Source organism: Eretmochelys imbricata, chromosome 14 (genome assembly GCF_965152235.1).
Source record: "Eretmochelys imbricata isolate rEreImb1 chromosome 14, rEreImb1.hap1, whole genome shotgun sequence".
NCBI classification, from domain to species: domain Eukaryota; kingdom Metazoa; phylum Chordata; order Testudines; family Cheloniidae; genus Eretmochelys; species Eretmochelys imbricata.
Window position 1 is genome coordinate 1369689 of NC_135585.1, and position 26174 is coordinate 1395862.

Below are 26174 nucleotides of genomic sequence, written 5' to 3' on the forward strand. Positions count from 1 at the left end.
GCGTTTTAACCAATAGGATTGCACCATGGAAATTCACTGATGCCGTGTGGCGATTGGCTGTTACCGCTGAGCTCACAACCCCCCCACTCCATCCCGGATGAATCTGAGAGTCCCCCAGACCTGCCCCAAAGCAAGGGGGACCTGGGATTGTGAACAGGACACCAGCAAACAGACACTTCTCATCCCCACACTGCCGTCTCCTGGGCTGTCTGAATCGCTAGCCAGCCAAAAGCCGCCCCCGTCCCAGTCCTGCTAACAGCACCTCCGGGAGACAGACACGTGTATTCTGGGCAGCTTTCAAGCGTTTGCCCATAGCTGCCTCTGCAGCAGCCTCCATGCAGAGAGAGATGGGTGCAGCTGTCCCCCGCCCCGTCTCCCGCCCCCACGGATTTCCCGGCTGGAGGCGCTGGGATGTGGACCCTCCCTCCTCTGCTTCTGCTAACCAAACTGACCTCGTGGCAGCTGACCCAGCAAGACTCTGCCAAGGCAGGACGCTGTGCCAGGTGTGTGCAATACCTGTGTGTGAACACGTGCTGACGCACATGTACAGAAAACGAGTCTCCGCAGTTATCTGTCTAGCTTTGTCCAGCGCTGCCCGGCTAACATGCCTAAACCAGAGTGCCCTTGCTCCAGCTGGTTCTGAGCAGGAAACTCACTCCCTATGGCCCATTCGGTCCTCGGCTTCCCTGCAAAAACTTCCCTAAACCCCTGTGGTTTTGACATTGGGGGTGTTCAGGGGGAGCTGAGCAGCCAGCAGTGAGTGGTAACTTTCCATCCCGACTGCCCTGGGCTGGATCTGTACCAGGGACCTCGAGGGAGAGGCATCACAGTGCACCGTCATGCCTGAGCTAGCCACTTCCCAGGCCAACACACGGAGGAGATGGTGCATGTTGGTACTGGGGCACAGAGCTGGATGAGAGGTGAAGCCATGGGGGCATGAGCTCTATATCTGGGCACCACTGACAGCCAGTCCTTGGCACCTAGATAACAGGGGCTCCCTCAAAGTAAGTAACCCCCTGACCAACCCGATCTAGCCTAGAGGGAGAAGAGAACAACCTGGAAGAGGCGTTGCAGTTCTGGGTGGGATGTCTGAATTAAAGCAGCCACACCACCACCACGCGGGGGTTGTGGGAATGGGTTTTACCGCTATGGGCACAAATCCACATCTGAAATAACCCCCCAATGAAACAGGAACACCGGTGTGTTCTAAATGGAAACTTCCCGCCCCATGCTAGTGCCTGAAATCAGGGCTAGGAACAAGGGGAAGCCAGCCAGGCTGCATACAGAGTCTGAATCATCGCAGCTGCTGCGATTTGTAACCTGGGCAAGGGCAAGTCCTGGGTCGCCATGTCCCTGGCACTGCGCTGCCAAACCCACCTGCCTCCCTGCTACGAGAGAGGCTCCCTTCCAGGTCCCGCCCTGTGTGCGGGGAATCCCACACTGGGATGCTCCACGTCACTGGACACAAGGCCAGATTCACCCTCTTCGGAGGAAAGGGTGATCAAAGTAACAGCACCTAGAAGGGAGTACTCCCGCCCTCCCCTGCCAGGCTCCATTCTACCGGCACAAGCAAAGACACTGCATCCACACTGCACTTAAACTGCCCCTTAGCCCAAGTCAGCTGGCATGGGCCAGCCACGGGCGTCTAATGGCAGTGTAGACATGCCCCGAGTGACTTTCCCAAGGCCTCCGAGAGAGCTGGCAAGAGAGCGGGGAGCAGAGCTCTGGGCTCCTGTAGGATAACAACAGTCAGCATCCCAAAGCACAATAGCTGCCACGGATCGCATTTACAGGTCAGGAAACGAAGGTTCAGAGACCTGCCCAAGCTCAGTAGCAGAGCCAGTAACAGGACCCAGGAGTCCTGAGTCCCAATCGCTCCTCGCTGCAGTTGGCCCGTGGCTCTCCCAACAGAGTGCTGAGGGGCACTGTGCTACTCAGCCTCTGCACCTGTGTTTAGAGCACCCGGTCACTCCGGCCATTTCCGAGGTGCCAACACCATGGGCCCCAACAGCCCCCAAGGCCTACACCGCCACGTGACAGCGTGTGGCCTGGTGACCACCACCCACACACCCCTACATGGCCTCAGGGTGGCCCTGCAAGCAGCCCCTGCCTCAATTTCCCTCCGAGTCCCCAGTAACTCCAGGCAAACTTCCGAGCATCGATAACCCTTGCCGGGTTCATTTATTATAATAAAAGGCCTGTGTATGTAGATCATAACCCAGCCCCACCACCCAGAATCCCCCAGCTCACACCAACAGTCCACCCCCACACCCAGTACAGCCCTAGTCCCTCTCGCTGCACCCAGGCTGGGACTCCCCGGCCACCCCCAACCTCTCTCACCACACCTCACCCGGCCTCTCTTGCCACCCCAAGGCTCCCTGGCATGGCCCCGGCCTCCCCAGCCACAGCCAGGCTCTCTGGCCTAGCTCTGGCCTCTCTCACACCCCACCCGGCCCCTCTAGCTGGGCTGCTCCTCTGCCCGTTTCGTTCTCCGGTCTGGTCCTAGCTCTCGCCCAGAGGCATCAGCACACTCACCTGTTCATCATTCCCCAGCCTTCAGCCCTCTGCAGCCCCAACGACCCAGCAGGTACCTCCCTCTGCAGCTCTCAGCCTTCAGCCTGCTCTGGCCTGGGCAAGTTTGTGGGTGACCCCCCCCCAACTGCCTTGCTGCCTCCTGCTTTCACCAGCCTCCCCTGACTCCACGGCTCAGCAGGGGCCCTCGCCACTCCCTCCTTCAGGGCAGCCCAGCCCAGCCTTGCTCTGAGCGGTCTTCTGACTCTCTCTCTCCTCTCCAGAATATCCCTTAACTTTGGGCTGCCTCTCCCTTGTAACTCCCAGGGCCATAGGTGCTGGAACTAGAGGTGCTGGGGGTGTTGCCGCACTCCCTGACTTGAAGTGGTTCCATCCTATCCAGGGTTTACAGTTTGGTTCAATGGCTCTGTCACGGAGAGAGGGCCCTGCATCCCCTCTTCCTGGGATTCCCCGTGACTCACCAGCCAGTAAAATGGAAGGTTTATTAAATGACAGGACCACAGTCCAAACAGAGCCTGTAGGTACAAACAGGACCCCTCAGTCAGGTCCAGCACTTGTCTAACCTGGGACACGTGGTCCTCCCAGGTCTGGCTAAAGACACAGATGTCATCAATATACGCCACGGCAAAACTGTCCATCCCCCTCCATAGCTGATCCACCAGGCGCTGGAGCTCCCTTGAGGCCGACAGGCAGGGTCAAGAAGTCATGGAGCCCCAGAGGGGTGATAAAGGCTGATTTCAGCCAGGCATCTGCATCCAGCGGCACTTGCCAGTAGCCCTTTGTAAGGTCCATGGTGGTAAGGTACCGAGCTCCTCCCAACTGGTCTGGGAGCTCGTCAGGCCTGGGCATAGGGTAGGCATCAGATACAGTGATGGCACTGAGCTTCCAATAGTCCACACAGAACTGGATCAACCTGTCCTTTTTGTGGACCTCCACCACCAGCGAGGCCCAAGGGCTGGCAACTGGCTAGATCACCCCCAAAGCCAGCATGTCACTGACCTCTCTTTCCAGGTCCTGAGCAGTTTTCCCTATGATTCGGAAGGGGGAGCATCTTATCAGCGGGTGTGACCCTGTCTGCACCCGGTGGACAATCAGATTAGTGAGTCCAGGCTGGCTGGAAAACAGCTTGCTGGGCAGGGGTTAGCTGATCCGAGAGGGGAATTGTTTTCAGGGGGGAACCAGCTCTGGTCCAAGGGAATAGGTCTACTAAAGGGTCATCTCCCTGCTCCTCCCACTGTCCACACACGACCAACACCACATTCCCCCTGTCACAATATGGCTTCATCATATTCACATGGTACACCTGGCGGTGGTGCGCCCGGTTCGACAGCTCCGCCACATAGTTTACCTCATTGAGCTGCTTGACCACCTTGAAGGGACCTTCCCAAGTGGCCTGTAGTTTGTTTTTTCTCACGGGGATGAGAACCATCACCTGATCCCCGGTGGCGTAGGCACGGGCCCGCGCCGTGCAGTCATACCAGACCTTCTGCTTCCTCTGGGCTCTGGCCAGATTCTCCTTGGCCAGACCCATGAGTTCAGCAAGTCTCTCTCGGAAGGTCAGGACATACTCCACCACTGATTCTCCATCGGGAATGGCCTTCCCCTCCCATTCATCTCTCATCAGGTCCAGGGGCCCCCTTACCCTCCTTCCATATAACAGTTCGAAAGGCGAGAACCTGGTAGACTCCTGGGGCACTTCCCTGTACGCGAACAGCAGGTGAGGTAAGTACTTGTCCCAATCCTGCGGGTTCATAAAGGTTTTCAGCATCATCTTTAGCGTTCCGTTGAACCTCTCCACCAGCCCATTGGATTGGGGGTGATATGCTGAGGCCCAGCTGTGCCGGACCCCACATTTCTCCCACAAGCACCGGAGCAGGGCCGACATGAAGTTGGAGCTTTGGTCTGTCAAGACTTCCTTGGGGAACCCCATCTGGCTGAAAATGGTCAGCAGCACATCTGCCACGGTGTCTGCTTCAATGATAAGGGCACTCGGGGTAGCGAGTGGCGAAATCTACCACCACCAGAATGTATTTCTTTCCCGACCGGGTCATCTTGCTGAGAGGCCCCACGATGTCCATAGCCACCTTCTGGAAAGGCTCCTCTATGATGGGCAAGGGTCTCAAAGCTGTTTTCCCCTTGTCCCGGGCCTTCCCCACCCTCTGACAGGGATCACAGGATCGGCCATACTGCCCGACAGTGGTAAAGACCTCAGGCCAGTAAAAGTTCTGTAGCAACCTCTGCCGGGTGCACTGGATTCCCTGGTGCCCTGTGAGGGGGATGTCACGGGCCAGGTACAATAGCTTGCGGCGATACTTCTGGGGGACCACCAGCTGCCTCCTGATCCCACAGGACTCCACTTCCCCTGGGGGAGCCCATTCTCGGTACAGGAACCCCTTCTCCCACAGGAACCTCTCCTGGCAGCCTCTCCCCATGGTCTGTACCACACTGAGGTCGGCCAGGGCCCTGAGCTTCCGCAAGGAGGGATCTTTCTGCAACTCGGCCTGGAACTCAGTGGCTGGGGAAGGGATGGGGACCAGACCCAGCCAGCGGGAGGGAGCAGAAGCCGCAGCCCCTCTCAGCCTTGTCCCTGGGCACTCCCTCCCCACCGGGGTAAGGTCCTGTGCCTCCAGTGAGGTACCCTCCCCGAGGTCAGGATGTAGTGCCCTTCGCCAGCTCTGCCTACAGATCACAACCAGGGTTTGCTTGGCCATTTCTCTAGATCTTCCCCCCACCCCCCCATCAACACCTCAGTGGGCAAATGGTGGTGCACCCCCATATCCTTGGGGCCCTCCTTGGCCCCCCCATTTCAGAGGTACCCTCAACACGGGCACCTTGAATGGAGTCCCACCCACACCCGTCAGGTAGGTGTTGGGCGCTACCCGATCTGGGGCCACCACCTCAGACCAGGCCAGCACCACCTCAGTGCCCGTATCCCAGTATCCATTGACCTTCCTCCCATCCACCTCTAGGGGAACAAGGCACTCTCTCTGGAGGGACAGCCCCATGCCACCCTGTAAACCAAGAACCCTGAGTCTGGAGCCTGGGTTACTCTTCCCTCCTGAGCAGTTGCTACACTGCCAGCCCCTCTTGCCTGGGAAGCCTGCCCCTTGTCTGGCTGGGTCCCTACCCAGTTAACCCTGTGGGGGTTTGGTCTGCTCAGTCCGTCCTTGAGCCTGGGGCACTGGGTCTGTACATGGCCTCTTTGGCCACAGTAATAGCAGCTCATGTCTTGTTGGTCCCCTTGAGCCGGTTGGTTGGTCCTGACGCTGGATGTTCCCCTTGGGAGGGGGTTCTCCATGTTCCCCCTTTGGGAGGTCCCACGGTGACTCTCTCTCTGCATCATGGAGGGCCTGTTCCTTTGGGACTCCTCCCTACCACCCCCTGACTGGCTGTTCACAAACTCTTAGGCCAGCTGCCCTGCACGTCATGGGTCCTCTGGCTTTTTGTCCTCCAACCATAGCCTCAGGTTGGATGGGCACTATTCATACAGTTGCTCCAGTACGATCAGGTTAAGCAAGTCCTCCTCAGTTTGGGTCCCATCTGCCCACTTGTGGACGTATCCCTGCATCCGGAGGACCAGTTCTAGATATGTGACCTCAGGGGTTTTATGCTAACTCCGGAACCTTTTCCAGTACATCTGGGGAGCCAGCCCAAACTCGCATAGCAGGGCCTTTTTGAATAGTTTGTAGTCCCCTGCCTCCACCCCTTCCATTCGGCTGTACATCGCCACAGGTTTGGGGTTTAGTAAGGGGGTGAGAAACTGGAGCCTGTCTTCCGGAGCAACCCTGTGCAGCTTGCAGGCCATCTCAAAGGCATTCAGGAAGTCATCTATGTCCTCCCCTTCCTTACGCCGGGCCAGGACGCACTTATCAAGTCTCCATGCAGTCCTGGGTCCCCCACCACTCACCGCAGCCAGGGGCTCGCTGCTCCTCAGCCTTGCCAACTCTAGCTCATGCTGTCTCCATCTCTCTTCATTCTGTCTCTGTTTCTCTTTCTCCTCCAGCTCATGCTGTCTCTGCTTCTCTTTCTCTGCCAGTTCCTGCTGCTTCAGCTCCAGTTCTTTCAGTTTTATCTCCCTCTCCCATTTCAGCTGCCTCAGCTCCAGAGATGGGGAGCGCTGATGGGAGGATCCCCTGCTGGCTGCGGGGGTCACAGTGCCCTCGGTATTCGCTGGGCTCCTCCCAGCCCTTCCCCTAGGTATAGATAGGAGGGGTCCTGGGATGCCCTCGGCAGCCGTCTGACCATTCCCAGCTGGGACAGACACTGGTGCCCACCCTGCATCTGCCGGGCTGCTCCCCTCAGAGACAGGGATCGGTTAATCCAAGCGATCTCCCTCCTCCAGCTGGGAAATCAGCTGTTCCTTGGTGAGCCTCCCAATGTGCAGCCCCTTCTGCCTGCACAGCTCCACCAGGTCGCTCTTAAGGGGCTTATTACACATTTTCCTGCTGCCACTCGCAGGCCTGAGTGCTCTCAGCTCCCCATGGTTTCCACGAGGAACCTCTAGTGTGCCAGCCCTTCTCGAGGTCACCACCTCTCTCCGAGGGTCAAGCCGCAGACTCCTCCACTCCTGAGCCTGCTCACCGCAGTCCCCAGGGGGACCCCGTTACTGAAACAGTCCTTCTCACTGGTCACACACTCCCAGGGGTTAAGTGTAGCTCCTCCACCAAAACCACTCCTCTCTGAATCTTCAGCACGCCTGGTCCCCGTCAATCCCCCTTCGTTCTACTGCTCCCCAGTCACTCACTGCAGGAAGCGCCGTCTGCAGGGTGCAGTACATCCCACCGCTGCCACCAGTTGTCACAGAGTGTGGGGGACTCAGGGCCCTGCACCCCACTTACTGCGATTCCCCATGACTCTCAGCCAGCCAGTAGAACAGAAGGCTTATTAGACGACAGGCACACAGTCCAAACAGAGCTTGTGGGTACAAACAGGACCCCCCCCAGTCAGGTCCCTCTGGGGGGCAAGGAGCTTAGACCCCAGCCTTGGGACTCCCTCTGTTTCCCCAGACCGCTCCAAACTGAAACCCCCTCCAGCCATCTCACGCAGCCTCCCCCCGGCTCCTCCTCCAGCCTTTGTCCAGTTTCCGGGGCAAAGGTGTCACCTGGGTCCAACCCCCCCCCCCCCCGGCTCAGGTATCGTCCCTCCAGTGAAGCCACCCCCTGCTCTCCCATCCCCCATGCAGACAGTCCCAGTAAAACTCCCCGGCCACATCACCAGGTCAATCTGCCCCGCTCCATCACAGACTCTCAGCACCCCCACCGCAGATGTTCCAGCCCCCCCGGCCAGGGCTGCCCTGCCCTCCTGACATCAAACTAGTGTGTAGCCGGACTGGAACCAGGCTGCTGGGCCCAAATTCATTTAAGACGCCAGCTCCCCTGAGCAAGGGGCTGATCAGCATGTGTCCATGAGCGAAAAACTCCCCCACCCTGCGATGCTGCGCCCCCCCACCCCCCGAAGGCCACTTCCCAGGCGCTGAGCTGGTAGGTCCTGTGTCCCCACTGGTTGCCATGGTGAGGCCCTGGAGAGCATTAAAGCTTCAGACACTGCAAGCTCCAAATCTGCAGCTTAATTAGAGCCTGGGGCCCGCAAGGGGAGCGCTCTGCCGGGGCTGAGCTGCCGGCCCCCCCTCCCCCCGACTCCTCCGCCCTGCACCGGGACCAGAGGCAGCAGCACTGGGATCGGACAGCTCTGGCCCAGGGGCCCTTGAGCCGGGCACATGGGGAAAGAGAGCGTCGTGCAGAGACTGGCCCACCCTCCACTTGCAGCCAGCCGGCGTGAGGGGGGTCTCCGCTGCTCCCTGCCCTGCTGCTTCTCAGTTAGACTCTGGCTACACAGAGATGCTTGAAGCCGACAGGAGAGAGCTCTCCCATCCGCCTGCCTAATCAGTCCACCCCCAAGGAGCAGCCATAGCGACACCAGCAGGACACAGCACGGGCCACACCGGCGCTCAGGCCAGCGTAACTTGCGGCACTCGGGGGTGGCTGAGTCAAACTGACCTGAGCTGCAGCGTAGCTATAGGCAGTGCCCTGGGTGGGGCCCACAGGCAGCCCCGCAGCGTTACTCTGCAGAGCGCAGTTACCTCCAGGGCAGCCCCGGGACTGGACAATGTGGCTCCTGGCTAACGGCTGCTTGTCTGACTGGCTGCTTCTCCAACATCAAACTCCTGAATCACGGGCTGGTTCCACCCCCAGTGCAGCCACGCAGAGCTCCCTGCAGGGACTCTGGGACACAGCCTGGCAGCGTGCGGTGCGGTCTGCCTGGGGCCCTCGCTTTCAGGGTTAATTTCCACCCCCAGAAGAGGAATTAGATGGGTAACAGGTCACCTGCACAGGCTGTTACTATGGCAGCAGGAGTCACCACTTGCACAAATCCTGCCTGCAGTCACAGATGTGCAATAACAGGCACAGATACATTGGCAAAGCTGGCCCTGCATGGAGATCCCACGGGCACGCATGGGAGCAGCAGTAGGGTTTGCCCCCACAGTCCTCAGCTAACGAAGACAAGAACGAACTGAATTACAAGTCATTGACCCGGCTAAGTCAAAGCAGCAAAACAAGTGAGCTTTCTAAGACGGACCACAGGCCTGGCACAGCCCGGCTCCGCACGGCATGGTAGGGTATGGCCCCGCACAGCACAGTCCGGCCCCACACAGCCCAGCCCCACACAGCCCAGCCCCGCCCAGCCTGGCATGGTAGGGTGTGGCCCGGCCCGGCCCCGCACGGCCCGGCCCGGCATGGTAGGGTGTGGCCCCGCCCGGCCCGGCCCCGCCCGGCCCGGTAGGGTGTGGCCCCGCACAGCAGAACACAAACAGCTTCTAATGGCAGAGACGAGCCAGAAGAAGAACAGCTGCTTGCCAGCCTCCCCGCTCCTCCTGCACTGGGTGTTTCCCTGGGGTCAGCAGGAGGTTCCCTGGCTCCTGCATGCCCCAGTTCGGAGGGGCACTGGGTCAGGAAGTGAGCTCACTCCATCTCAAGCAGCTGTGACACAGCAAGATTGACTCAGGCAAGAGGGAGAGCCATTCGCGTGGCCAGCATGAGGCATCCCAGCCCCTGGCGTCTCCTCCCAGAGCTGGCAGGCTTGGCACTGCCAGCAGAGGGTTTGCTGGGAAGCACCCACAGGCATTTCGGATTCCTTGGAAGGTGCCACAAAGATCACAGCCACACTCCACCCTAGCAACTCCTCCTCGACCGACCTGCCAGGACAGACCTGTGCGCGGGGCTTCCCTAGGCATGAGCCGGTGTCGTCAGCCACAGGGAAACGCTCGGATCTGGGCCCTGGGCTCAACCATTAGCTGCAAGGGAAGCAGAGGCTGCTAAGCTTAGGGATCCTGGCAGGAGGAGGGGTTGCAGGTGGTTATTTTTCATTGCAAGGTCTGCACATTATTTATATGGCTCTGTTGGTGCACGGCAAATCCTGGCAATGGGCTAGACCCTTCTCTAAGGTGTAAATCTGGGGTCACTGGAGTGAGTCTGGATTTACACCAGCATAGGCTAGCCTGAAGGGAGTGAAACCTCTACGGGTCTCTCTTCACAGCCCATTTTATATTAAGAACAGGAGGATTTGTGGCACCTTAGAGACTCACACATTGATTAGAGCATAAGCTCCCGTGGGCTACAGCTCACTTCATCGGATGCATTCAGTGGAAAATACAGTGGGGAGATTTATATACATAGAGAACATGAAACAATGGGTGTTACCATACACACTGTAACCAGAGTGATCAGGTAAGGTGAGCTATTACCAGCAGGAGAGCAGCAGTCTCTCGTTGGAGTCTGATTTTGAAGTTTTTTTGTTGAAGAATTGCAACTTTTCGGTCTGTAATCGAGTGACCAAAGAGATTGAAGTGTTCTCCAACTGTTCTTCAACAAAAACACTTCAAAAACAGATTCCAACGAGAGACTGCTGAAGTGGAATTAATTTGCAAACTGGATACAATTAACTTAGGCTTGAATAGAGACTGGGAGTGGATGGGTAAAACTATTTCCCCATGTTTATTCCCCCCGCCCCATTCCTCAGACGTTCTTGTCAACTGCTGGAAATGGCCCACCTTGATTATCACTACAAAAGGTTTCTCTCCCCCAGCCCTGCTCTCCTGCTGGTAATAGCTCAAGTGATCACTCTGGTTACAGTGTGTATGATAACACCCATTGTTTCATGTTCTCTACGTATATAAATCTCCTCACGGTATTTTCCACTGAATGCATCCGATGAAGTGAACTGTAGCTCATGAAAGCTTATGCTCAAATAAACGTGTTCATCTCTAAGGTGCCACAAGTCCTCCTTTTCTTTTTGCAGATACAGACTAACACGGCTGCTACTCTGAAACCTGCCATTTTATATTGTTACTGCTCTGGGGTGCCAACCGGCATCATCAGGAAAAGAGCCCAGCTGCAGAGCAGGAACCCAGAGCCTGCCCTGCAGCTGGGACTCCCTTGCCCTAGCCCACCAGCATCTCGATCCCCAGCCAGAACGGGCCATGTGACAGAACAGGGAAACCACCAGCAGCCCTGCCACCGCCCACCATCCCCCCCCCCCCCGCTCCAGACCAGCGCCCCCCCCTTCTCCCGCTCCGGGCCAGGCCAGCACCCTGCCGCAGTTCCCGCCCCAGGCCAGTGCCCCACCCCCACTCCGGGTGGAGCGATTTCCTGAAGAAGGCGAGTGAGACAATGCCAACGTGCTGCTGGGGGTGGATCTGAAGGAAGGCTCTCTACAGCTCAGTCAGGGAAAGACAGGACCCGGCAGGTGACAGGGAGTTTCCGGGAAAAGGCCAGGACGGGCCAAGGCCCCAGGCAGTGGGGCAGGCTGTCCACAGCAGGCATGCCTGCTGGTACTGGTTTGGGCTGCTCCACTCTTTACATGAAGCAGCTGCCAAGGCTGGGCTTTCCAGCAGTGACACAGGGCTTCAGACACACAACTCCCCTGCGGCTCCCCTGTGCGTCTGAATCCCCTGGGGGCTCCGTTCTCTCCCCAGCCACGTGCCACGCTCTCCCAGCCCTGCTGCAGTGCAGGCAGACCACTCCAGAGCAAGCTGCAGGCCTCCCGTCCCTCAGACGAATGCTGGGGGACGATCAGAGCTGGAGTCCCCACTTGCCCAGCCTCCCCCTTCTGCTCCTCCTGTGGGTTGTTTCCATGTGCTGCTGGCCTCGGGCACTTCCCCAGGGCTTGTGACTAACCAGCCAGAGGCCCCAAGGAATCTGCAAGTGGGGCCGGGGCCACTGGGCGAGTCCTTGCACAAAGCCAGGGGCTGCAGCCTGCCCAGAGGCCATGTTGTTCTCTGTAAAAAGAAAAGGAGGACTTGTGGCACCTTAGAGACTAACAAATTTATCTGAGCATAAGCTTTCGTGAGCTACAGCTCACTTCACTGAATGCAACAAGCACTCCTTTTCTTTTTACGGATACAGACTAACATGGCTGCTACTCTGAAAATCTGTTGTTCTCTGTGTGGGGCTGGCTGGGCTGGAGACTAGCCCAGGAGAGCTCCAGCCTGAACAAGGCAGCAGAATCAGGGCCATAGAGGAAAGGTAAGTGGCCCCAGGGCCATGAGGCAAACCCTGGGCTGGCTTCCCCAGAGGGGAGGGGAACAGCACTCCCTGCACTGGTCTCATACCCCGATGGGCCATGGGCCTGAGGTCTCCACCAGGCAACTCAGGATGAGGGGGACGTGGGGCAGGGAAAGAGATGCACAGAGAACCCAAGTGACTTGCCCAAAGTCACCCGCAACCAAGATACGAATTCAAGACCTCCTGGCTCCAGGTCTGGTACCCTTCCCTGCAGCCCCGCTGCCCCCACTACCCAAAGCTCAAAACCTACTCCCCCCTTCCTAAAGCAGGGCCCAGAAATCAGGCTCTCTGTTCATGCCCATTTGCGTCTGTGCCCAGCCCAGGCAGAGCTGGCTCCCTGGCCTCTGAGCGATCGCGCCCCTCCCAGTGGGCACAGCCCGTGCAGGGAGACACCCAAGCAGCATCACATAGCCCAAGGCCAGAGGGACCACGGTGATCGTCCAGTCCCAGTCTCTTTCTGCAGCCCCATTAGGGCAGCAGCAGCCATGAGCTAAGGAGCAGAAAGTCACATCCTCACATTCCATCTAAATTGCATCACAACCGCGTCACATCAGGCTGTTAAGGTGGCTCCTGTCCGAGCAGCAGCACCACCAGATAAACAGATCGCAGGACATCGAACGAAAACACTGTTTGATGCATTCTGTCTGGCAAGGCACCGCTTCAACGGCTGTGATTGTGAAATCTCCCCGTCTCTTGTTTTGCCTTTACGGTCCCTACTTCTCTATTGTTCATCTGTAGGGTCTCTGTCCAGCTCTTTAACTGTTTCTGTCTGTTGCATAACTAATTTTGTAAGATTTAAGTCAACTAAGATGGTGGGATCTGATTGGGTAAAGAATTGTTTCATAATGTGCTAGGATTGGTGAAAAATACTGTCTTGTAGGACTTTAGTTTACAGTGATTGGTTACCATACAGCTAAGCAGGACCCAAGTTTTAACTACATAAACTAGGGTCCAAAAGGAAGTTCCTTGGAACCAACTCCAGGACATAGCCCAAGATCAGAGCTGCCAGACCTCACCACCCTGCCAACCATATTGTGCAGAAACTAGAGTCCCCGGACGACCTGATCCTGACTGGCCCCCAGGAAAAGTTTGTCTGCCTCATTGGGAGTGGTGACCATTGTATGGTTTGCGGGTGCAGTCTGTTTTGAGGACTGTTAATAAACAGAGTTTAAGAATATGACTGTGTAAGGCTCTGTCACTAGTAAAAGACCCTGCAAACCTGCAGAAGAGTATGCCCTGAGCCCGAGGAACTGGGTATGAGTGGGCTGAGCCCTAGGAACTGGGTAAGGATAGGTGCCTTTTGCCCAGAGCCCTAGGAACTGGGAAAGGGTGGGGGTGCCTAAACTAACCAGGTTGCGCCTTGAGCCCACGGAAAGGCAAAGGTGGGGGGCCCTAGAGTGTGCAGGTAACACCCCTATAACATGGGCCAGAGAATAAACCTTGGAAGTCTGACATCCTGGGCCTGCACTGCAGCCATGCCCCACCTGCCCTCCATACACCCCTCCCCCCAACCGAGATAGACAGAATCAAGGCAGCCGGGCTGAATGCCCCAAAGCATTTCTCCTCCATGTGGGAGAGAAGCTAGGACAGGTCAGAGCCAAGGGCACCAGCTGCCTCTTCCTTGGCAGCGTTCACTGGGCCACAGGCCAGGTCTCTGCCCTGCTGGGGGCTGCTCGCTGGGGAGCTCTCTCTCCTCACTCACAGGTGGATTTTACTTCGCAGCAGACGGGTGGTGCAACCATGGCCAGGATCCCAACTAGGGCAGGTGAGTGCCCATCCCCCTAGCCCAATTCCCGGCAGCATTTCCCGCTTTAGTCACTCCCCCAAGGCCCTGTCACCAATGAACCATCCAGAGGGACCACTGAGGCTGGAGCCTGCATGAGGAGTGGGGACCCTGGGAGGATGAGGGCAGGAAAGTGCCACAGGGGCCAGCTGATGTGTGCTGTGAACTAAAGCTATAGCACCCAGCCCAGCTCCCGCTGAAAAACTTGGGGAATCCAGCAGCTTGGATTGACGCGGCTTCACTTTGTCTAAAATCTTCCTGTCCCTAAATCAGTTTGCACAGCCCCCCCAACAAACAGCGGGGCCCCGAGAGACTCCGAGGGACAGGCAGGGGTGAGACCTGCAAAGCAGGGAGGCCACCCGGGGCACTGGGCACTCAGGAGCAAGGGGGAATCTGGGGCAGCGCAGGGTGTGCAGTGATGGAAGGGGGCTGGGCTGTCAGCCAAGCAGAGCTGCCAAAGTATTTCAGAATGCCTCCCTCCAGCCAAGCCTGGGTGCTGCGGCATGGCACTGCCCCTGAGTGCGGCAGGCAGCGGGCTTGGGCTCAGTTTGTTTTATACGTTAAATGCAATAAGGGTATTATTCATAGAAAGAGGAATCCGGATCCCAGCCCTGCCAAGGCCTCCCTTTCAGCAGCATCCAAGCCGAATAAAACTGGGATAGAGGAAAGGAAATGCCTGGAAGTAAGGAACCGACAGAAGGTGACCCAGCCCAACATGACCCACTCCCCAGGCCGGGCCCGGCTCTCTGCTCAGCATTCCCAGCCTGTTGTAGAGTGCCAGGGACCCTTTGGGAACAGTGTCCAGTCCGCAACAGGACTAACAAAGCTCTCGCCTTGCCCAGGGTGTCCCCAGCGAGCTTGAGTAAATCAAAATGGCAACGTGCAATGCTAGGTTTTGTCATTAGGGGCTCAGCTGCAGTGAGCCCAACCCACCAGAGCAGACAGCTTCACTTGTGCCTGGTACTTGCCCTCCACAGGCCCAGTGCCCAGGCTGAGCCTGGGGGAGGGGTGTGCAGGGATGCAGGGAACAAAGCTCAGACTTCTCGAGGAGGATCTTCATCCCATCTCTGCTACCTGATTCAGAACCCCAGAGAGCGAGAATGGCCCAGGGAAGTCCCACCCTACCAGACAGACACACTCCTGGCAGCACAGACTGACACACACTCTCCCACCCAGCACCACTTCAAATTAAACAGACAGAAGCCCTGAGGCCACAAACCCCGAGAAGCTCAAGTTCCGTTTGAGACTGGCACTGGGTCTGGAGAGAGCTACGAGACGTCACTCTCGGGTGCTTTGCTGTTTAAGCTTCATCTACGCAGCCTCCCACACGCCAGCAGGCCAACTCGGCCAGGCCTGGAGAATGACGCAGGGAACCATAAAACGTGCAATAAATTTGATAACTGCAAGGTGGTGAAAGAGAAGATAAGACGGGAGGCCCCACTTTAAGCCGTGTGTGTCCGGTCCCACGGGCTTGAGGGAGCAGGGAGTGAGGGCAGGGCACCGACCGCTAGCTAGGTGGCAGGCGGTGATGGCAACAGCTAAAGCACAAATGATTCTCAGCTGAAAGCCAAATGGCCCGAGCGTCAGAGGCAGATGGCACACGAGGGGGACAGCAGGCTCCTGTTCCTGTCTCTCGCCAGAGCCAGCTGGCTGTGATGGAGCAGGCCCAGTCCAGCTCTCATGTGCACAGGTGGGCTCCACGCTTGCTGGGCAGAGATGGGACACCAGCAGCTCCTGCCCTGGTGAGGGCACCATGGGAGCTTGAGGCTGCTGGGGAGATGTGTTGAATCAGGGCAGTCCCTTAGCGTCCTGCCATGCCCCTCCCAGGCAGCACCACCCTATCCAGTTCCAGGCTCCCCGGCAGGGTGGGGGTTGCAAGTGCCTTGTTCCATCACAAACGCCTCCAGGTCCAGGACTGGGAGTGACTTGCCAAGGACTCCATGGAAATGGCTCTGTTCACGGCAGACTAATCTCTCATGGGTTTTAACTGGGGTGGGAGCAGCCAGGGCTTCTGTTTGCTCACTGTGCTGGGATGGGCCAGCTCCCCAGCAGCTACCAGGGAAGCAGCAAGCCCTTGAACTCAGCTCTCAGCAGGTAACAGCTTCCCAGCTCCACTCTGCTGATTGGATGCGGTGAAAGTGCTACCCGTGGGTGCAGCTACCAGACGCGGGCGCAGGGCTCTGCCTAAGCTTGGACCCAGAAATAGATCCCAATGAACCCAGTAGGGCTGGAAAGTGGGGGGCGGGCGCCTATTCCAGGCACACTTAAACTCATCCTGTACTACTTCCCCCGCAGCCTGCCCCGAGGGGGTTTATACGGCTAAGTGCATATAAACGAGTTCCCGGGCCCGGCCTGCAGGTCACGGCCCAGCGATCACAGCCTCCCACACTCCGTCCCGTGTCTCGGGCACCCTTGCCCGGCAGTTCGGAGCCAGGGGGCAGCAGAGTTCATAGATACCCCCCCGCCTCCCCGAGAATAACAGTCCCAGGTTTACAATGGCTCCATGGAACCGGGCCCATGCTCAGAAGGGGCCCCGGCCTGCTCCACTTGCACTGCGCCCCAAGATCCCGCTGGCTCCCCCCACCCACCACTTGCTCCTCTTGACCTGCCTGCCGCCTCCTCGGCCCCACCCCCCTGCTCCTCTCTGCCCCCTGGCCGGACCCCAGTGCACCTCCGGCTCCGGGCAGTCTCGGCTTCCCACCACTGGTGGGGCCCCACCTGTCTCCCCGGACCCAAGCCGCCTGGGACTGGTGCAGAAGCCTGGCCAGTGTCAGTGTCGGGGGGGAGGGAAAAACAGTGTGGGGAGCTTGGCTGGGCCCCTCCAGGGGAAGTGCGTCTTGGGGGACCCCGGCCGGGGCAGGCCCTGGCCTGGCTGATCGCACTGGGGCCGGGAGGACAGCCGGGAGGCAGGGCATGGGGGAGAGGGTTTCTTGCGGCGGGGGGGGGGGGTGCTGGGCTGTGAAGGGGCAGGGAAGATGTGTGGGTTGGGGCACTAGGGAGTGCGGGTTCTGGGGGGGGTGCTGGGCAGGGGTGGTGCAGGGCGCTGTGCATTTGTGGGGGGGCTGGGGGGGCTCTGGCCATAGGGGAGATGTTGGGGGCTGTGTGGTGCGGCGTGGCCCCCCAGCGGAAGGGGCACGCTGGCATCACAGGGCCGGGCGGGCCACTGTGTGTCTGGCAACTGCCGGTTTGTAGCCAGTGCCCTCGCGCCGCGCCGGGCCACCCCTGCCGCGCCGGGCCCCACTGCCCCCGGCTGCCCCCTTGCTCGGGGACCCGCCGCCCCGCGCCAGGCTCCGCTGCCTCCGGGGGGCCGCAAAAGGCGAATCCCGCCCTGCCGCAACCCAGCGCGGCCCCCAGCAGCCCGGGCTCCAGCCCCCGCGGCCACCCGGGCGCACGTCGGAGCCCCCCAGCCCCGCCAACCTTCCTGGGCAGCGCCCGCGGGGCCCGGCCCGGCCCGAGCCACGGCTCCGCCGCGGGCCCGGGCGCCCCTCGGCCGCCGCAGGCAGCCGGGCCGGGCCGGGCCGGGTCAGGCCCCGGGGCGGGAGGCGGCGCCGCGCGGCCGCGGGCGCCTCTTACCTAGGTCGGCGTTGCAGAAGGCCTGCTGCGGGTGCACCGGGGAGCAGCTGCAGGCGTCGGCCGGGCGCGCCGCCCTCCCCAGCAGCAGCAGCAGCAGCGCCGGCCAGGCCAGCAGGCTGGGCACGGGCGCGCGCATCGTGCGGGTCTCGGAGCGCCCGGGGGGGCCCCCGCACCCAGCCAGGCGCGAGCTGCCCGCCCGCCGCGCCCCTGCCGCCAGGCTCCCGCCCGAGTGCGGCTCCGCCGGGCCTGGAGCGCCGCCTTCCCCGCGGGCAGCAGATGCAGACGCCGCCGCGGCCGCCTCCCTTGCGCCGAGGGTTTGCGGCGCCGCTCGGCGACAGCTGCTTTTAACGCGCTGGGGGCTGGCGGCTGCTCCGCCCCGTGGCACCGGGCCAGGCCGCTGCGCTCCGCCGCTCGCTCTCGCCCCTTCCTTCCGCCGGCCCTGCGGCGTGTGTCCGCGGCCGGCCGGCCCCGGCCCCGGCCCCGGCCCCGGCCCCCTGCGGCAGCGCCGCTCCCCTGGGAGGGGCAGGGCCCCGCCGAGCTGGGGCAAGTTCCGGGCCCCTCTGCCCCGCCCCACCTGGGGAGTCAGCTCTGCTGGGGGCTGGGGGAGGGTCGTCCCCCGCGGAACCGGCCCCTGGGTCAGCCCCGGCCCCTGGGTCAGCCAGCGCCCAGCAATGGCCAGGCCTGGGCCGCAGTCAGCCGGGTGCCCAAGGCGGGGGGAGGGGGCACAGCCAAGCGCCTTTCCCAGCACTGGCCATGAGAGCAAGGCCACAGCTGCAGGGTGCCCCCTCCTGTGGGGCTCCGCTCCACCCCGGGGGGCAGAGCCTTCCAGAGAGCCCCCCCGCTGCTGGCAGGAGTAACCTCACCATCGCCGCGACAGGTGCCTCCCCAGCGCACTGGGGGCGTGCCCCGCCCTGGCAGCACAGGGCCATGGCATGCCGTCTTGGCCGGTATTTTAGGAAGAGGATCATGGCCAGGGGGTTCTTTGCTTCCCCAGAAATGTGGGCGCTGGGGGAAGGGGCAGGGTTCCGGCCATCACATTCCCCTGCGCTCAGGAGCCAAGGGCCCACGGCTGCAACATCAGCACCAGCCCAGACACAGCCTCACGTGGAGCTGGCACCTGGCCAGTGCTGAGCGGAGCGGGACATTTCCTCCGAGGGCTGGGATTATGTCTGTGCCCAAGCATTTCCTGGTTTCTCCTGCTGGTCTCTTCCCAGCTCTTGCCCTCCCTTCCCCATCTCTGGTCCCCTGAGCACCACAGCCTGGGACCGAGCACTGCTCACCCCCACCAACGTGCCACTTTCCAGACCCTCGTCCTTTACTGAGCACACAAAGCTCAGATCTTCTCTCTGGGCCCTGCAGCCCTCAGCACAGCCCCCGCCCCCCGGACACAGCCTGGGCCTGGCTCCCCACAGGCCTCCATTTCAGCACTGGAGGAGGCAGGCTTTGTGATCACACCGACAGCCACATGCAGCGGACACAGCTTTCCTGGTCACTCCACGCTCAGGCTCTTCAGCCGTTCTTGCCTCGGCGTGAGAATGGGGAGGACACACAGCTCTGTGGCTGTACCTGGCAGGGCTGTGGGGACTCAGTGCTGCCCGCTACACAGCAGGGACAGTCTGCTCAGAACTCCAGCTCAACATCACGAACAAGCAGCCACGACCCCGCTCCTTGCCATGGCACTGGGCTCCCATCTCAGCATGCATTGGAGAAAAGGCCACGTTCTCCTGGATGGCAGGAAACAACAAAGATGCAGCCCACATGTGAGCATTGGGTGAACACCTACCTGAGTCTGCCGGCAGTCTGAGACAATCGTTTGGAGGAGGATGAATTGCCCCATTCACCTCAGTGGGGTATTAACTCTGAAACCCAAAGACAATGCATTATATCCCAGCACTCCTGCTGTTTCACTGCTGGGCACACGATTTTCAAGCGTTCTCTGGAACCCAATAACTTAAAACACCCAGAGATGTGGGTTTTCAACAAGGAGAAGTCTGTTCTAGCCAGGTGCTCATGCCCGGGTACTAAATATCAGCGTGCCTGAGAGCTAGCACAGGGCGGAGCTGGAATCAGCATCACGTTTAGTGAGCTGCACCTTTCCTCTTTCTCCCCACTTTGCCAGCACTGTCCCCTGGGCGGTGGGATGCACAGGAAGCCCTCCCCACTGGGTCCCTGTAACGGGATTCATGAGTCACCCCCACCACGCCTCCTCATGGCTCATCTGGGGATTAGCTCACCAGGGTCTCATGCTGCCCTCCAGCTCTCTCTCTCCCCTCCAGGACTCTCATTCAGCCCTCTAGCCAGGTCTCTGTAGTCCTCCCCTTTCAGGGTCCGTCAGCATCTCTCTGCCATTCCAAGCTGTGCCAGCCCAGGGACCCCATGCTCCGCAGCTGTGGGCTACTCACTCCCAGACCTGGTTGCTACTTCCCTGGGTTCCAGCCTACTTTCCCCCCTCCGTCCTCTGCGTTTTCTGCCTGGCCGAGCTTCCTCCACCCTGTGGCTACTCCACCCTTGGGCTTCTTACCAGAGCCTGTAATTGCTAACACCCCTCTCTCTGGTCAGGGGGTGACTACAGCCTATTGCCCCCTGCACCTGCCCTTCTGTTCTCAGCTTTTCACAAGCCCTATCCAGGGGAGCTTTAGCCCTAATTAAGCATTATTGAGCCCTGGCTCCCTCAAGGAGCAGCCTATGTGGTTAATTGGCCCATCTAGCCACCTTAACCCCTTCAGGACCGGTGTGGGGTGAAGGCCCCATCACAGTCCCCCTCAACAGCAGCACTGGCCTCTGATACTGAAGGGGGCAGTGAGCATCACGGAAGGACGGGGCATGGCTCTAGAGAGGGGCCGAGCCCTCAAGACCAGTGGGGCCACATGGGGGAGGACAGTTGGGAACTTGGCTCTGGAATGGCCATGGGGCTGTCTTGGAATGGGGGTGAGGGGGTTTGGAGCACACATAGCAGGGTGGCACCCCGGTCCGCACCAGAGCCTGAGGTGCTGCCTTATTGTCAATCACAGCAATGCTGGAGGCCAAGGCCCTGTGACAGCTGCAGGAGACAGGTGTGACTAAGGAGCTCAGCAGGGAAACCGAGGTGGTACCTGGGATGTGGGGGGAGTGACAACGGAGGGATTGGCCAACCCAGGTGCTACAGCAGGAGGAAGAGAAGGGCCCCAAGGTGGTGGGGGTGGGAGGCATGGGCCAGGCCCACCGAGAGAAAGCTAGGCTGGGGGTGGCCCAGAGAGAGAGAAGCCAAGACAAAGCCAGAGCTGACTTAGTTAAGCCAGCGGCGAGAGAGGAGCCGCTGAGGGCCCCACAGCACTGTTGGAGCTGGGAGCCGGGTGGCTCTGGGGTCCAGAGTGGGCCGGGATAGGGCTCCCCTGCTCTCGGATGGTTTCGGGGAGCAGCAGGCCCCTGCAGGGAATGTTCCGCTGAGGCGCTGGAGGAAGCTCCCCCCAGCCCAGCGGTGAGTCACGGCTGTTTGGGATAAATGGAAACACATGTCCAGCGCCATGCTGGCTCATTGCTCTGCTCTCCAGAGGCATTCAGTAAACACGGGCAGGGGGAGGGGAAGGAGCCTGCCTGCCTGGCTCTGCCCTGGGGAGAGGGCCCCGGCCCCGGCACATCAGCACCTCAGGCTGAGGGGAGTTTCACCCCACATCCCAGCAATCTCATCTCAGAAAGAGCCACTCCCATCCCAGACCAACCTGCCCCACGTCCCGGCTGAGCACACAGGCCGCATTAGGGCAATTCTGGGTGGCTGGGAAGGGCCTGGCAGGGGAGTGGCTGGGCCCTGGCTCCTGAAGGTGGAGCAGGAGAGGGGAAGTTGGCTCTGATGGGAAGAAGGGGCACTCCCCAGAGGAGACTGAGTGAGGCAAGTCATGGCTGCCACCAGAGTCCCGGCTCGCAAAAGCCCAGCCCCCTCCTGGCATGCCTGGCCCTGGCTCTCTCTAGATCTGTGCTGTGGTTCAGTGGCTTTGAGCCTGGCCCGAGGCTACAGGTCTGGTCCCCCTGGCTGCCTCTGTCCCCTCTCCCCAAAATAAAGAGGGTGCTGTAGTCTCAGCTGGCACTTCACCCTCCTGGGCCAGGGAAGGGGAGTACCCAACAAACTGGCAGAGCCCAGACCCTTCTCACACTGCCCGGAGACCGTCTGCACAGTCCCCTAGGCTGCATACCCACAGGGTCCCAGCTGGTGCCACTCAGCCTGCCAGCAGCTCCTTGACCTCAGGCTTCAAATATCATCCCCTGCTCAGGGCTGCTGGATGGAGAATGGATCCAGCGTTTACAGTTACGGCAAGGCATGCCCCCACTGTGCCCATGCCGTGGGCCACTCCCAGCCCTGGCATCTGCCACTCCTGCCCCCGCTGTGCCTGTCCCCGGGCCCTGTTCTTGGCAGGCTGTTCAGAGTACCAAGTGCCGCCTGTCCCAGGGACCAGAGCAGGGAGCGCTGACGCGAAGCTGGCATGAGACGCATCTGCTCTTGTGATGCAGAGGGCGGTGGCAGTGTGGCCCCTACCTCACCCAGCAGCATGCACTAGCCCTGCAGCTCCTTCCTCAGCTGCCAAAGGAAATACGTTTGTGAGCAGAGCATGACAATGACACAGGCAGGAGAAGCACGCTGGGCTCTTAGGGCAACGGCTGCACCCTGGAGCAGGCCAGTGCGTAGAATGCAACCAGCGGCACAGTGTTGCTACCTTACCACGCAGGGTGCAGAGGGGTATGGGACCTGGTGGAGAGCTCAGGGTACTGCTGGCAGGGGAGTAGGGCGATGGCAAGTCAGCAAGTGCTGCCCCTTTCAAGCGGCCTCCTTGCACTCCCGACTCGGGGTTCAGCAAGCAAGCTGTGAGTCAATGCAGTGGCCTGCCTGAGTCTGCAGAGAGTCTGAGACAATGGCTCGGAGAGGTGGGAACTGCCCCACTCATCTCAGTGGGGCACTAATGCAGGTGCCCAGGGTCGCTGAGCTAAATACCAACTATCCCTGGTCAGCACAGCATGGATGGAAGGAGACAGAGGAGCATGATCTGGCTAGAGCGAGGAGCGGGGCAGGTGGCATTTGGGAGATACCATTTATTTCCCCACCCTTCCAAACTAAGGAGCTGAGCCCAGCAGAGCCCACAGGGGTGCAGTGGGGGAACAGAGCCCACAGGAGCACCCAGACCCTGCTTGAGGAGGGCCCCCCACCTGGGGAGCCCAGCAGATCCCTCAGAACATGCATGATCATATTTTGAAAGTCTGCTGAATCTATTGCAAGAAGGGTCTTGCAAAGGGCAAAGGCAAAGCATGGCTTCTGGGCAGAGCTGGCAGAGCACCATTACTTCCCCCTGTCCAGTTCAGCCCTGGGGGGCAGGCAACAGAGGGACAGGGTGCTGGGTGGGGAAGGGACGCTGGAGTCTTGGGAGAAAGCACTGGGGCCCAGGGGGTGCTGGTGTTGGGGCACAGGAGTGTGACCAGCCTCATCTGGAGGCCAAGCACCAAGTGTGCAAATGAGGGTGCCCCTTGGGATGGGGGGTGCATCACAAACCCCTTGCTGTCTCATGGGGTCTCAGCCTTTGCATGGTCATTACTGAACGAGATGGCAGAGCTAGGGTTAAATGAGAAGCTAACTCAGAAGGCGATACCCGCCCCCACACCCCCAACTTCTGGACAGGAGCCAGGCACCAATCGTGGGGTCAGGCAGGTGAGGCCGTTAACCCCCATTAGAGGGTTCCTGGTACCTGCTCGGGAGCCGCTGAGACTGGCCTGTCAGAGCCGGGAGCACAGACAAATGGGCCCCTGGCCAGGCCAGCCCCACAAGTGGCCTTTCTATGCCCTGATACAGGCCACCCAGCGCGTCCCTTTAACTAAGGAACGAGGGGCTCCCGAGGTGCCAGCTAAGGGCCAGGCCCAGCAGATTAGTGCAAGGCCGTGCAGTTCCCCAGGTCGCACAAGGCAGCGTGGATGGGCCCCGGGAGGGCACGCCAGCCAGCACACCATGGGCCCAGGCAAGGCCTGCACATGGGCTGGAGATCCCAGGGGAGGGTGACTTTAGATACCAGCCCTAGGGAGCATCTCCTGGGAGTTGGGCTCCATCGTGTCCCGTAAGCTCCACGGTGATGCCCAGAAGAGAACCCGAGTGCCCCTGTGAGGAGGGCAGGGGGGCGAGCTCAGTGTTTCCACTCAGGGCAGCTCGGGAAGGGGGCCGGTTCTGAAGGAGACCAAGCCTTCTTCACGCAAGATGAAGATCACGTGTGGCGGCAGCTTGTCTGGTCGCAAAGCATCTCCTTAGCACAGGGGTGGCCAACCTATGGCGCGTGAGATGATTTTGAGTGGCACTCACACTTCCCAGGTCCTGGCCACCGGCCTCAGGGCTCTGCTGCCGGCGTGGGGTCCTACCGCCGGCCCCCTGACACCCAGGGTCCCGTCCGCCGGCCCCACTCAGCCTGCTGCCGGCCCTGGGTCCCAGCCACTGGTCCCAGGGGCTCTGCTGCCAGCCTGGGGTCCCGGCTGCTGGCCCGGGGCTCTTCAGCCTCCCCCAACTGTGGTGCACTGGCCCCAGCCTGGGGCAGTGAGGGGTGCAGACAGGGGCAAGAGGGGGCGCAGCTCAGCAGCGCACCTTAAAAATTGTTCCAGCACCACTGTACTGGGATATTTTTAAGTCCTGATTTGCTTCTTATATCCCTATCACGCCACGTGGAACAGCACGCTGCATTTGACATTGTGCGTGCCATCTGTCATGATTTTTCCCCATTGTAAGTTGAGGGGTACGTTTGACAAAATGTCAGCTCCTAAGAAAGCAGAGTTCGATGTCTGTTCGTTTCAGCCTTCTTGGACGGACACATTTGGATTTATTCAAAAGAAGGACCGTGCTGTTTGTGCTTTCTGTTGTGAAAGTGTTGTTTGTCACACACCAAGGGTTCAATGGCATTTTCAAACGAAGCACAAGAAAACCTTTCTTGACGAATCAGTCAAGAGTGAATCGATCCAAAAGGCAGTAGGAGGATATGAGAAGCAAAGCAGTGTTTTTAAATGCTTAAGTGTAAGTAAAAAATCAAGCCACAGAAGGAAGTTACAAGATTGCACAGTGCATTGCAAAAAACGGAAAGCCGTTTACAGATGGGGAATGTATAAAAGAAGTTTTTCTCAGCAGTTCAGAGGTTTTGTTCAATGATTTGCCAAATAAAGATACAATCGTATCTAAAATAAAAGAACTGCCTGTCTCTGCCAGAACAGTTGAGAGACGCGTAAGTGAAATGGCAGAAAACATTAACGAAAAGCAGACGACTGCATTAAAAGACACAGCAGTGTTTGGAGTTGCAGTTGATGAGACTGTGGATTTAAACGACGTTCCACGTTTGGCAATTATTGCAAGATATTGTGCTTCCGATGAAATTCAAGAGGAACTTTGTTGCCTAAAACCCTTGCATGACACAACAAAGGGGGAAGATATAGTGGAAAGTTTTGTAAACCATTTTGAAGAACGAGGAGTTGATATCAGAAAAATATTTTGTGTGACAACAAATGGTGCTCCTGCCATGGTCGGAAAACAGAAGGGATTTGTAAAGTTACTTGAAGATCAAATTGGCCGCCCAACAGTCAAATTTCATTGTATCCTCCATCAAGAAAACCTGTGTGCTAAAATTTCTAATTCCGAGCTTAATAATGTGATAAATACAGTGGTGTGAATTATGGATTTCCTTGTTGCTTGATCTGCTTTGACTCACAGACAGTTTCAAGCACTGCCGGAAGCGATGGACAGTGCTTATAATGCCATTCCACTTCACAGCACCATTTGGTGGCTAAGTCGCAGCAAGGTTTTGGTGCGCTTTGTAAACTGGTTTGATGCAATCAAGGCCTTTTTATCGGAAAAAGGACAAAACTACCCCAGACTGGATGATGACAAATGGCTGTGTAAGCTCATGTTTCTAACTGACATCACCGCTCACCTAAACAAACTCAACCTCCGGCTCCAGGGCAAACGGTTCTGGGGGGGTCACGAAGGTGCCCGGGTTATTGGGGGGGGGGGTGACCCCTTTTGGGGTTCCCAAGATGCCTGGAATGAATCACTGTCCCGCGCTTACAGCGGGAGGGAGCCCTGTCTGTGCTCACCAGGGGACGCTCTCCCCAGCCTCCGGCTGCTGGCAGCATGGGTGCTCCGCTCCGGGCTCCGCGAGCTCGCGCTTTCCCTCTGCAGGCTACCCAGTGACACCCCCCACCTTGTTACCCTCAAGGCCCCGTCCCCGAGCCATGGGAGCAGTGCACCCCAGGTCACTGGTTATGACTCGGCTTACCTCAGTACACTCTCCTTAGTACCTGGCACGCAGCCGGGTCGTAGTAAAACCAAAGTGAAGCTGAGTTAACAGACCACTGGCAGGGTTTGGAACCACGAGGTTACAGGTAAAAGGAACACACAGGACGCAGTCTACAGCCGGCCCTTGTTAACCGGCTCCTGTCCTGTCCATACGGTGTTCCTCCCCCACAGGGCAGTCCTGGCAGCGCTTGTCCAGGCCAGACAGCTGGGCCCCACCTTTCATCAGACCCTACCGCCGGCAGAGTGTCTCCTTCGTGATGAACACCCACGTGGGTGCTTTCTTCATCCCGTATAGACCTGCAGCCCTTTGTCTTTTGCCCTGGCGGTCCCCTCTTCAGAGAACGTTGAGGGGTCTTTTGTCTTTGTAAATCCTCAGCCTGCACCTGGTCCAGGCAGTACCCCCAGCACTGGCTCCAGAGGTGTCCGGTGCTCTCAGTGATCGAGCTAC

General features: G+C 59.2%; 1 protein-coding gene across 1 annotated transcript in view; it reads right to left on the bottom strand.

Annotated features, from left to right (window-relative positions):
• Window positions 1-17726, bottom strand: part of TIMP2 (TIMP metallopeptidase inhibitor 2) — a 31996-nt gene extending 14270 nt beyond the window's left edge. The window contains exon 1 of the mRNA XM_077833305.1: window positions 17449-17726. Within this exon, the coding sequence (XP_077689431.1) occupies window positions 17449-17584 (136 nt within the window). The 5' untranslated portion in view covers window positions 17585-17726. The remainder of the gene's footprint in view (window positions 1-17448) is intronic.
• Window positions 17727-26174: the final 8448 nt, after the last annotated feature.